This window comes from Numenius arquata, chromosome 8 (assembly GCF_964106895.1).
Source record: "Numenius arquata chromosome 8, bNumArq3.hap1.1, whole genome shotgun sequence".
NCBI classification, from domain to species: domain Eukaryota; kingdom Metazoa; phylum Chordata; class Aves; order Charadriiformes; family Scolopacidae; genus Numenius; species Numenius arquata.
This window is the reverse complement of record NC_133583.1, coordinates 1,780,581-1,793,507: the sequence shown is the minus strand read 5'-3', so window position 1 is coordinate 1,793,507 and position 12,927 is coordinate 1,780,581. Positions and strand designations below refer to the sequence as shown.

At 45.6% G+C, this 12,927-nt stretch overlaps 1 protein-coding gene across 1 annotated transcript; it reads left to right on the top strand.

The window, feature by feature from the left end:
* Positions 1-534: 534 nt before the first annotated feature.
* Positions 535-12,705, top strand: EDEM1 (ER degradation enhancing alpha-mannosidase like protein 1). The gene is made up of 12 exons (XM_074151814.1): positions 535-970; positions 1,073-1,145; positions 4,441-4,544; positions 5,400-5,571; positions 6,882-7,065; positions 7,576-7,750; positions 8,325-8,445; positions 8,911-9,081; positions 9,686-9,759; positions 10,427-10,523; positions 11,255-11,440; positions 12,335-12,705. Exons 1-12 carry the CDS (start codon positions 579-581, stop codon positions 12,422-12,424), a joined length of 1,839 nt encoding a protein of 612 aa, XP_074007915.1. The 5' UTR covers positions 535-578; the 3' UTR covers positions 12,425-12,705.
* The last annotated feature ends 222 nt before the right edge of the window (positions 12,706-12,927 follow it).

Here is a 12,927-nt window from a genome sequence, read left to right as displayed (position 1 = left end):
CGCTCTCCTCAGGCGGAAGGCTCCCCATGGCGGTACAGAGGACTGCTCCTCAGGTCACAGCGAGGCCTCCTGATGCCATCTGTGAGGTAAGCAGGCCTTGGGAGGCGCTAATTTGCAGTACAATCACAAACTTCACTTGAATCGTTGCGTTTTGGGTCCTTTTTTTCCTGAAAAACCACCTGTTTCTCAGCCTTCGCTTGACGCCCGCGGGCGGTGAGGCGCCCCGCCGGGAGGAGGCGCTCCCGTCCTCCGCCTCCCCTGTGGGACCGGCCCCGGCCTCAGCCCTTGGCCCGGGCGGGGCCGTCCCCGCCCCTCCCGTCCCCGGGCCGTGCCACGACAGCCCCGCGGCCCCGCCCTTCCAGGCTCGCAGGGCTCGGCCCTTGAGTGACGTCGCTCCGCGCCCTATGAGCGGAAGCCGGTCCCGCCCCCACATCGTCTCGGCCAATAGGAGCCGGGCGGGGACGGGCCCAGCTCGGTGTTTCGCTTCCGCTGTTAAAGGAGACGCGTCGGGGAGGCTGCGGAGCGGGCGGGGGGAGCGGGCGGCCCCTTTAAACTATGCGCGCGGCGCGCGGGCCACCATGCAATGGCGGTCGCTGGTGCTGGGGCTGCTGCTGCTGAGGCTGGGGCTGCAGGCGCTGCTGGCCCTGCTGCCCGCCCTGGCCCCCGGCCTCTGTCTGCGCCGCCGGTTCCCCTTCCCCTTCCCTCCGCCGCCCGCCGCGCTCGGCCCGCCCGCCGCCGGCTCCTCGCACTGGGGCTCGCTGCTGCGGCGGGGCGGCGGCGGCGGGGCGGCGGGGGGGGACGAGTACGAGCGGCGGTACAGCGGCGCCTTCCCGCCGCAGCTGCGGGCCCGGCTGCGGGACGCCGCCCGCGGCATGTTCGTCTTCGGCTACGACAGCTACATGCGGCACGCCTTCCCGCGGGACGAGCTCGACCCTCTCCACTGCCGCGGCCGCGGCCCCGACCACGACCCGTCAGTGGCGGGGCTGAGGGGAATGGCGAGGTGGGGAGGGTGGGGGGGGGGAAGGCCAGGCCCGGTGGCGGCGGGGACTGACGCGCGGCTCTTCTCTTCCAGCTCCAACCTCAACATCAACGACGTCCTGGGAAACTACTCGCTGACGCTGATCGATGCCCTGGACACCCTGGCGGTGAGTCCGGGGGAGGGAAGGTTGAGGGGCACCCCCAGTGCCGGCCCTGCCCCTGAGGAGCTCGGCGCCCCTCAGCTGAGCTTCACTTCTTCCTGTGAGGAAGACTCCGGCCCGTCCGGCTGCCATGTCTGTGCTTGGCGGTACCGGGGGGCCGGGGAGTTGCTGTGTTGCCCCAAATTGAATCAGGAGGGAAGCTCAGGAGATTCCTGTTGGCAGCTGGAACGAACAAACTGGGTTTTGCAGATTAAGTTAAAGATACATTAATGTAGTGAGGATGTGAGGGGTCCTAAACTGAACACAGAGGCTGCATCTCGAGCGCTGTGTCCAATTTTGGGCCTCTCACAACAAGAAGGACATTGAGGTGCTGGAGCGGGTCCAGAGAAGGGCAACAGAGCTGGTGAGGGGTCTGGAGCACAAGTCTTGTGAGGAGCGGCTGAGGGAGCTGGGGGTGTTCAGCCTGGAGAAAAGGAGGCTGAAGGGAGACCTTCTCGCTCTCTGCAACTCCCTGAAAGGAGGGGGTAGCCGGGGGAGTCGGTCTCTTCTCCCAAGGAACAGGAGGAAACGGCCTCCAGTTGCTCCGGGGTGGGGGGGTGGGGTGGGGCGGGCATTAAGATGGATATTAGGAAAGATTTCTTCACTGAAAGGGTTGTCAAACATCGGAAGAGGCTGCCCAGGGCAGTGGTGGAGTCACCATCCCTGGAGGTATTTAAAATTAGCCGGGCAGATGTGCTGCTGAGGGACGTGGGTTAGTGGTGGACTTGGCAGTGCTGGGTTAACGGTTGGACTTGATCTTGAGGGTCTTTTCCAACCAAAACGGTTATGATTCTATTCTACATTTCTTTTGCCAAAGAGTAACTCTCTGCTGATTAAACTCTGAAGGCAGCCATATGGACATTAATGTCTGAAAAGCCAAAGTCAATTGGATGAGAGGGTTTGAGAGACGAGAAACCCCAGATACTCTTGAGTGTGTGTGGGTCTCGCTTGCTCTGTTCTGCTAATCCAGCTGTTAGTAGTGAAACAGGGGCCTGTCACAATTCACCGGGTGGCTTATTCCTAACCCCAGTGTGGGAAACCGGGAGTCAAAGCTCCCTCTTGGGCACAGAGCTTTGTTTGGAAGGGCTGTGAAACTGCAGGTCTTGTTTGTGGGATGGTTGGATTGAAGTGGGAGCAGGGTCCTGAGCTGTTACCTTGACAGCAGGCATTGCGCTGGAATGGATTCTGAAGGGAAGAGTTAAAGGGGAAAATGAGGCTATTGGAGCTAAAGAAGAGGGCTACTTGGTAGAGAAACTCGGTGAGAAGTTGAAGGAAGACAGCAACAGAGAGTTTCAAACTGGATGGAGTTACTCCACTGTGTTTTCCAAGGACCTGCTGTGGGACTGGTGCTGTTTAGTTTTTGCGTGTTAATGTTGTTAATGCAAAAAGTGCTGATGGTTCACGCAGAGCTGCTGATAGAAATGGAGATCAACTCTTACTGTGAAGAGCAGATGAGCTGACATGGTGAGGAAGCGATTAAAATGGTAATGAACTTCAGCAGTATTGAAGTAAAAGGTGTAATAGTTTGTAAGTGGGAGGTTGTTAAATCTTTCCGTTCTGAGGAGGTGGTGGTGGAGGTTGTACACCAGCTAACGGCTGGGTCACAAGCTAGCAGTGTGTTACATGTGCAGGGAAGGGTAAGGGGATGTGGGGATATATCAGCAGAGGTTTCCAGAAGAGACAGAGAAAATCTTGGAGATCTTTGCCAAGGCTCAGGTGAGATCTCTTGTGGGATACTGCCATCACTCTGATGTTTAGGAAGGGTGGATTTGAACTGGGACGTGCACGTGTTGCTGAGAGATACATCAGGAGGAGAGTTTGTCTTATTCAAGATGACTGGGAGAGCTCCGATTGTTTTGCTTGGCAGGGAGAGCCGGACCAACACATACATCTGTACGAAGAGTGGTGAAAGGAAGGAGGGGAAAAAACTGTAAAGCTGCCTCTCACCTGCAAAAATAGACCATTATGTGCATTTCTGATAAAATTTGAAGATAATGTGAGAAGAAACTGAGTTTTATGTTAGTACCAGGAGTATGGTATCATGGAGAAGAGTCCCTTGAACTCCTTGTGTGTATTTAGAAACCCACGTAGGCTTCACAGTCTCATCTTTGCAGCCAGAGCAGGTTCTTGGCCTTCTGGAATGGATCCACGGTGGGTTTCTCCCTTCTCGTGGAGAAGGTGGTGTGTGCAAGGACTGTATGTGTACTTCGGGTTATTAAGTACTTCCTCTGCTGCGATGGAATTGCAGCTCTGCGGTGAGACGGTCGCAACTGAACGTGGCAGCAACGAACAGAACTGAAAGGAGGAAGCGATGAAAATGTTGGTTTTAACAGAAACAGCAGTTAGGGATCTGTGCTATGATGGTGGCGTGGCCAAACAGTTCCCTTCCTGTCGTCAGAGTCTTATCTATACCTTGTGCAGCAGTACGTAACTTTTTCTTAAATACAAAACTTCTGCTTCTTAGAGTCTCGTGTGTTTCAGAAGCTTCTGCGTGATGAAGGCCTGATTTGCCCTTCATCCTCTCAGATCTATGTGAATGCTTTCCCGCTGGGTCTGGGTATTGGAGAGAGCAGACAGACTGATGTGTGGTGTTTTGATGGTTAAAGAGCTGCGTTTCCAGCCTCGTCATGAACTTATGCAAGCGGGAACCTGTGTGTTCCTTCCGTGTTTCTGCTTTCTTGAAGCTGGGGCTGAATTTATGTCTGGATATAGTGGAAATCAGTTGTTGCGGTGTACCTACAGAAAACCGGCCCAACAAAACTCCTGGGCATGGCGTGCAGTGTCAAGTCAAAAACTCAAAAGGTTGCACTCTCCTGGTCAAATTAATGTCAAATCAGGCTTTGTTGTTCTGCAAACGGTGTTACCTTTTCAGCTAAACTTATCCAACTGATAGTTTAAGCAGTTAAAACACTCTGTGGGGTGGTTCTTAAGAGTTTTTAGACTCCTGTTGCGAGAGATCACCCACAAGGCTGATGTTGGGGGTGGAAGAACACCCGTATTCATATGTGCATGGATTAGTAAAATGGCCAAAAATGTATCTTTGTGGATTTCCCTGTTTTAACATACTTTTTAAAAAAAGCACTTTTACACGTTGGTAGGATGGGTAACTTTCTGGAAAGTCTTTTTAGCAGGAACTTGAAATAGTCTGTTCTATATCTAGTTAATGTAACTGTTGGTCTAAAATGTGAACTAGACATTCTCTTCCCCAACCATCTTCTGAAGTAACAATTAGACAAAACAGCTTTGTTTTTTATGTAAAAAGGTAATGGGAAACTCCTCAGAATTCCAGAAAGCAGTGAAGTTGGTGATTGACACGGTTTCATTTGATAAAGACTCAACGGTCCAAGTTTTTGAGGCAACAATCAGGTACGTCCCTTTGAGTTTGTCTTTAAAACAGTACCAAGGTTAAAGACTTGGTATTCATATACGGGAGAGCCACAGTGAAATCATTGATGAGGATATCTTTGGTAGGCTTTATTCCATAATTGTTCCTCGAGTAAGTTGGTTTTTTAACCTTTTATGAAAATATTCCATCCTTTCACAGAATCACAGAATTTTGTAATTGAAACAATTGTAATGAGTCACATGTGACTTGAAGCAGTGATACAGGGGAGTCTCACAGTGTGTGGTTTGCAGACTGCTGCTCTTTTGTTCTTCTTGCAGGAGAGACTCGGATCTGAGCACAGCAAACAACCCTGCTGACAGGCTTTCCCTCTTCTGGTTTTCTTCCATCGACCTTCTGCTTGCTTTCACTTTCATTTTAGATGAGAAAACAGACCTGTCTGTCGTGGAGATGAGTTTAAGATGCAGTCTGATTTTAAATGGCTTCATTTTCTGAGTATCTTAAGCAGTGTTTATTCGATTGCTGCTCAACTTGACTAGGCTTTCTTTTTTCTGAATGCTGAGTTCATATAACAACCTTACTGCCATTTGCAGGGGTGAGGAGGTCTGCCGTTGTAAACAGGCTTAGTAAGTTGTAAGGAGGTACTGAGTTAGGTAAAGTTTGCAGAACTGGATGTTGGGATTACTGTGGGTGACAGGCAACGTGACTTCTAGATGTTCTCACTACTGGTTGGGGGGAAAAAAAGCAGATTTTTCTGTAGTGCCTATAAGGTGCACAAAGTAATATTTCTGTTAAATGTGATACTGGTAAGGGTTTAGCTGAAGAACTAGGTTCAGATCAGATTTTAAAACTGAAGATCTTTTCCTTTTTCCCTGCAGGGTTTTGGGAAGCCTGCTTTCTGCCCACATCATAATTACAGACACCAAACAGCCTTTTGGTGATATGACTATTAAGGATTATGACAACGAACTGCTGCACATGGCTCATGACCTAGCAGTGAGGCTGCTTCCAGCCTTTGAGAACACCAAAACTGGAATTCCCTATCCTCGGGTAAGTGAGCACACCAACACAGGGGGGAAATAATCTAGAAGTAGTAGTTTGCCTGTCCTATAACTCAAATTCTGTGTCCTGTGTGTGCCTTTATATGTGTACTTGGGGTATTGAACCTGCTCTAAGTTACATTGAAAAGGTGTGGGGAGGAAACTGTGCCAAGTTATGGTGACATGATAAATAAATTGCTCCTTCTGTTTAATAAATATTTTTTTTAGCCTGTTTTCTCAGGAGGTATATGTTGTTCCCTTCGGTTCGGTAGTCATTTGTTTCTGTTTTGTTTGGCTGGAAGGTGCCCTGCCCTGCACTTTCTTATATATCATGGAGCAACAAACAGTGCTGTCATTAAGAAGGTTAAAAAGAAATGCTGTAAAGGCAAATAGCCTAGGAAAGTGACTTGGTACTGTGATAAAATGAAACTTGTCTGAAATATTTGTTGTGCTGGGCTCGGAATTCGTAATTTTCTCAAATACTGCTCAGTGAGTACTCAAGAATACTGTGATATTCTTGAATATCGCGTCCTCTCGTTTTAAGCAGATGCAATTCTCAAGGAGAAGGATGTCAGTTTTAGTGGAACAGCTCTGAACTCTAAAAGTAATTAGCACTTGCCTGACTACTTTTAATTTCTGGGGACAGCAGCTCTGCTTTTCCTTCAGACCTGTCGGGCTGCAGAGACATGATCTTTCACTTCTGTTTGGAGTCTGGTAAAGCAGTTGAGGGTGGTGTAACTTCCCATTAGCGTTTTCTTCTGTGGGGAACTTGAGGAGCGTTCACTGAGGAAACTCTTGGTTTCAAGAGCACTAAGTGAGGGGGAGCAGTGCTTGCATCAGCCTTAAAAGAACCTGAAAGTTCAGCAGAAACGATGAAAAAGTGGACTGAAATTTGGAAGGATTAACAAATACAAGACCAGGTTGGACGGGGCTTTGAGCAACCTGGTCTAGTGGCAGGTGTCCCTGCCCAGGGCAGGGGGGTGGAAGTGGATGAGCTTTAAGGTCCCTTCCAACCCAAACCATTCTATGAGTAGCAACATTAGGATTGCCCACCTTGAGCATGATATAAAGTTATATAGTTACAAAGTTTGAAGATGAATTTCAGGGATTCTTCAGGAAGGCTGTTTGACCAAGCAGTGATATGCTGCCTTTCTAACTATATGCACATTACATGCTACATATTGCAAAAATGAATACACAAAAGCTTTATAATAAACTTTTATTATACTGCAATAACTATATTGTACTGCAGATGAGAGCAGGGCTGTATGAGATGTACCTGCCTGCATGCTGTAAGCGCTGTCTCTACTTGCTTCCCAGGTCAATCTGAAGAAGGGGGTACCTCCAGACAGCAATAACGAAACTTGTACTGCAGGAGCCGGTTCCTTGCTGGTGGAGTTTGGCATCCTCAGCAGGCTGCTTGGCGATTCCACCTTCGAATGGGTGGCCAGGAGAGCCGTCAAAGCCCTCTGGAGTCTCCGGAGCAATAACACTGGACTGCTCGGTAATCTCCGAGGTGATGCTGTGTTGACTGGCTCCATGGTTTAACCTACCTCAGTCTGCTGTAGCCGAATGCCATCGTGCTATGGGTTTCTTTTGTCTATCATAAACTTCTGTCAATGATAAACTGAAGTCATGCTCCGCTTGTGTACTCCTGGCTTGTGTTGACCAAATGACACTGTAATTTTGTAAGAAAAAAGGAGTATCTGAATGACTTCTTTAGGGCTCAAGCTTCCAAAGACAAATTTTTCATGAAACTGGGAAATGACACTAAAGTTCTTGCATTTGTATCCCCAGTAATATAACTTAGATTGACAGATAACTATAGCACTTAAAATAACTGTGTGTGCGCGCTTGTGCCTTGATGAATCCACTGTAACACTTTATTTGGATAAAAATCTTCAATCGTTCCTCCTTAAGACTTTTTGAAGATGTAATATTTCTAAGTTCTGGTGCTTATTTTTCTCTGATGTACTTGGCAACTTTAGACTAAACTTTTTGTCTGTTCTGAAAGGAAATGTTGTGAATATTCAAACTGGCCATTGGGTTGGAAAGCAGAGTGGCTTGGGAGCAGGGTCGGATTCGTTCTACGAATACCTTCTGAAGTCTTACATCCTCTTTGGAGAAAAGGAAGACTTGGAGATGTTCAACGATGCTTATCGGAACATTCAGAACCACTTAAGAAGAGGGTGAGTTATCTCATATGAGTATCAATTCTTTAAGTGATGAGTACTCCAAAGAGATATGGGAGATTGTATAGTGTTTTGTTTCATGGTCTAGAAAATCTGTTGTTCTCTTTTTTCTTTTAAAAACCAAAATCTTATTTCCATGGTAGTCACCGTGGCAATAAATTTTAATGTCCCCTTCACTCCTTAGTCAACTGATCTGAACAGCATTGGTGCAAAGAAGCTAGACTGGTTACCATCCAAGTTAGTAAATGTTAGACTGAGAAAGGGCTGTAGAACTGCAAAGGAAATGTAGTAAATTGGTTGGTTTAGTACTTTTTAAGGCCTGATCTTACCTAGCATGACTTTTTGGTAGAGATTCTGTGACATAACTTAAGGATATGATGTGCATGCCTTGATGAATTAATTTTTCTGAGAAGCCTGACTGACATTTTGGTTCTTTTCAAAATGGCTTTGAAAATGAGCCACACAAATCTGTGGCTCATTCTCTTTGCTGGTGGCAGAGGTGTGAAATGAAACGTGCAGTGTGTTCTTCTAAAATAGTGAATATTTACACGTGCTTATTGTTACTTGGCAGTCGAGAAGCTTGCAACGAAGGTGAAGGTGACCCTCCTCTGTACGTGAATGTGAACATGTTCACAGGACAGCTGATGAACACGTGGATCGACTCTTTGCAAGCTTTTTTTCCTGGGCTACAGGTAAACTTCCGTTCTGCTAAAGACCGAATGACACAGTAGAGGCGTGTCAGGCTCATTCCAGTCCTGGGCTGTGAATGAGTCTGAGCATCTATTTTGAGATGAGCTTCAACCTGTGGGTTCACAACTGGCTGCTCTGATAAGAAAGTCTTAGGGCAGTTCAGCTTCTCCATCAGCGTAATGATATTGGAAGGCCTGGCCTGCTCTCTACTAGATTTGACATACTTTTAGCTTTTTCTCCTTTAACCTCAGCATTTGTATACCATGCTGTGAGGCTGAGCTCTGCTAAAGCTTTTAGTGCGAAGGAATTAGTACATTAGCTTTTTTTGGGGGGTGGGTGGGTTATATTTTTGTCTCCCCTTATGAGGGGAGTGTTTTATTATATGGCATGCTCTTCTACAGAGCAGAAAGCAATTTTCTGGCTTGCAGTATTTCACGGGTGTGTTTACGGCTGTTGTTATGCCTTAGGTATTGATAGGAGATGTGGAAGATGCTATTTGTCTCCATGCTTTTTATTATGCCATATGGAAACGATACGGAGCTCTCCCAGAAAGATACAACTGGCAATTGCAAGCACCGGATGTTCCCTTTTATCCGCTGAGGCCAGAGTTAGTGGAATCCACATATCTTCTTTATCAGGTACTTGACTTTTCTGAGCTTACAGCTCATATTTTGGCAAAAATGGTTCTGTTCAGAAAGTCATTTTTCCTACCCTCTGACCTGCTAAAATGAGGTGCCTCTGGATCTGCCTGCTCTTATACAGAGGTCTCTGGGCACTACATTGTAATGCAATGTAGTTGCTGTGTTGTTTGCCTAAAGAAAATAGCCTTTTTTATAAGACAGACAAAAGTGAGACTAAACAACCTTTTCAAAAAATAGCTGGCACGTTTTTACAAGGTAGAGACTTGAGACTTAATAGAAATTGCTGAAGTAAATGTAATAGCTTTCCTTGCTATATTGTCTGGGCACAGTCTCCATCTGGCAGAAGATACAGTAAACGAAAATAACTTTCTGGCTGCAAGAAAGCTATCAAAAGAGTTTAAATTTACTACAAGTTTTATTAGGATTTGCACTAAAGCAAATGCAAGAGGCTTGCACAGAGTAATCTTAAGTCATGTTCCTGTAAAGATCAGTTTACTGTAGTACCCAAGAATCTGATACTACTTAGGCCTTTATTCTAAGTGTTATTTTTACAAGGTTTCAAAATCGCTGACTCTAACTCTTGTCTGTCTTCCTCATTTAGGCCACAAAGAACCCATTTTACCTTCATGTGGGAATGGATATTCTGCAGAGTTTGGAAAAATATACAAAAGCAAAGTCAGTTTTCAATCTTCTTTGTCTTCTCTCACTGCTGTGTACATCTATTTTATTCTATAAATATTATATAGAATCCAATCTACCAAATGTAGGTAAACCAGAAAGCCACAAGTGATGATTTATTTATTGAGCAATTACTTCTTTCTCATCTGAAAATGAAATTATAGTCCAGTGATAGCTTTATGCTTTCAGAATTTTATAACTGCTTTTCAAAATGCATTGTCGATATCAGTTGCTAAAAACTGGTAAAATTAGTAGGTGTTTAAGTTTGTTTTTTTTTTTTCTATGGATCCTGCAAGAGTATTTCTGGCCTCATTGTGTTTAAGTAAAGTGGAGGGATGGCCTCTGAGATAGACGCTGTTGCGTATCAGCTTTCACCTCAAGGCAGTAACAGTGAGTCCTGATTGTAATGCTGAGCATCTGAACTTCTTCCACGACTCGGAGGAAAGACAGTGAATTTTTATTCAGCTATTGGTATTGACTTACAGGGTCAATGATTACAGTCTCGTCAGAATGCCCGAAACCAGTAATCAGTGCTTGAGACTTGTTTCATTTTAGCTTCACCCTTAATGACAATTGGAGTGGGCTGAAGTAAAGGAGTATCCAGGGAGCGCTTCAAGATCATAATGTGTGGGAACTAAACCCAAACTAATCTTACCTCTTGCAGGTGTGGCTACGCCACGTTACACCACGTCGTAGAGAAGACAAAGGAAGATCGAATGGAGAGCTTTTTCCTCAGTGAAACATGTAAATATTTGTACCTGGTATGTACATGTTCTTCATTTCAGATACACTCTCTTGCATGCACTGTGCGCAAACGCAGCACAACGAGGAGGCGGGACGCTGTTAATTAGGAGCTGTGCTGTGCTCAGGGGAAGAGAGGGATTTAGGTAACAGAGAATGTGCTGCGTTTCTTCCTTTGACTCTTCCCTAATCTTGGAGGTTTGGGAGGCTGCTGGCTGGAGAGCTGGCAGCTCTTTTTCGGGGGAGCTGGAAAGGAGAGGAAGCAAAACTGAAGCTACCGCTCAGCTCTGAGCTAAATTACTACTTGTAGCCATTGTGCCTACCTTGCAGCAGCCTCCGATTTCTCCCCATCAGACTTTGGCACTCACAGGAGAAAGCATTTGAGCCAATGCTGCTTAAGCTACTGTTCTCAATCTCCTTTAGTGTAGAAAAACAAATAAATCTGTGGCTGAATGGAAACAGTGGATGCCAGCCTAGAAATGCCTGCACAGTGCAGCTTAGAAAAAAAAGGCAGTTTAAGTTGTGTGAGAAGTTTTTCTTTTGCTCTCCTCCTTCAACTGTTAGAATAAATTGCTTGCATTAAAACTTTTTATTTCCATTTGCTTTAGTAGTAGTTACCCATTTAGAACTAAAAAGTGTGCTTTTTGCATGATCCTCTACATGCATGAGTGCATGTCTTTTAACTTACTGCTGATGGCACGTGAAGACTGTTGCACACATACTATAGCTCTCTCTCCCATCTCTTCTTTAGTTGTTTGATGAAGAGAATCCACTGCATAAATCTGGAAATAAGTATATGTTTACTACTGAGGGACATATTGTGTCTGTGGATGAACGTTTTCGTAACTCGCTGTGGCAAGACATCCTCCCTGGAGAAGAGGACAGCACAGAAAAAATTAAACCTAACGAGCTAAAGGCAGTCAACTTCAGTTCTAACGTAAGGAATACACCAAGTGTGCCTGGTTGCGTTGCTGGAGAAGGGATGTGCGTGGATCTGGGTTAGGCATTAGAAAAAGAGCTCTTAGGAAGTGTTACTTCAGGGCTCTGCAATTTTTCCTTTATAAATGTCAAATATCTGAGAACCTCCCTTGTGAAAAACACTGTCAGTAGTGGAATAAATGGGTTAGGGTAAGGGGAGAGTGATTATGTTGAAGGTGTCCCCTTTTAAGTATTTTGCAGCAATTAGCTTGTTCTTTGTTAATTTATTTCCAATTATTTTTTTTCCCTTCCCCTTTTCTTTGCACTTAAAATCTGCCAGTGTTGCTGTGATGGGGAAAGAGAAATGCAGAGCTTTATTTAAAAAGAACTTTTTTCCCTCAGAATGGTTTTGAGGCCTGTAATGGTGACCTTTCTTAGCAAGGCATCCAAAGAGTACGGAGCTATGGGTCCAGTGCCTATCACTAATCGAAATATGTACGTGTTTAATAGAGAACAATTTTTAAAAATCTCTACTAGTAGGTTCTAGCATGGTTCCTTTCCTCCTCCTCCCCCCAGTCCTGCAGAAAAAAAAAAAAAGAGCATTATTTTAAAAAACATTCACAGTTGTCATAGTGAAGGCAGTCTCAGTTGAATAACAAGCTGCAGTAGTTTGGCGTGTGTTTGGAAGCTGCAGCCGGCGCCGAGGAAACACTTGCTGTTCATTTCTGGGCTTTGTGCTGCAGTTTGCACAGAGCGAGGGAGAGCTGGGACCAAAAGCCCCATTGGGTACAATTTTCTGTACTGGAAGGGAATTTCTGGTTAGTGATGCTGCAGCGCCTGCTGGATTGCAGAGGGTATGGGGTCGCCTGTTTTCCTATTGGAGTTCTTAAAAATATTCTCCTTTTGTTAACAGTGTAACAGAGTTCCTGATGAGAGGAGATACCTACTGCCCTTGAAGAGTAACTACATGAGACAGATTGATCGGATGGTGGGCTTGATCTGAACGGTTCTTCCCAGTCGCTTTTACCGTCTGTCAGGAGGAGCCTGGGAAGGGCTGTCGACATTCCTTTCCTCTTCAGCTACACCCTTGCGGCTGCTGGGTCGCTTGGGTGTACCCCCTGTGCCTTTTAGTTGTCAATCCTGGATGTGAAAGGAGACCAAGTTCTCTTATGAGTTCCGTCTTCTGAACTGTGGTAACTCCAGGTGCCACCTGAATAGAGATTTGTTGTTTTAAGACTTACTATGAAAAATGTTGTTGCAAATGAAGGCTGAATATACTTTGGGAAAAAAAAAAAGAAAAAAGAAAGAAGAAAGAAAAGAAAATTGGCACGTGCCACTTAGCTACCTCTTTGTAGCTGTATTACAAATGTCCCTTTAGAAAAGGGTCTAGTATTTAATTTGAAATGATCTTGGGATTGGGGAAGGAATGGGAAAGTGCAATTTCTTACACCAAGTTTAATCATTGAATTATTTTGACTAGCAATACGCAATCTTAAGAACTACTCA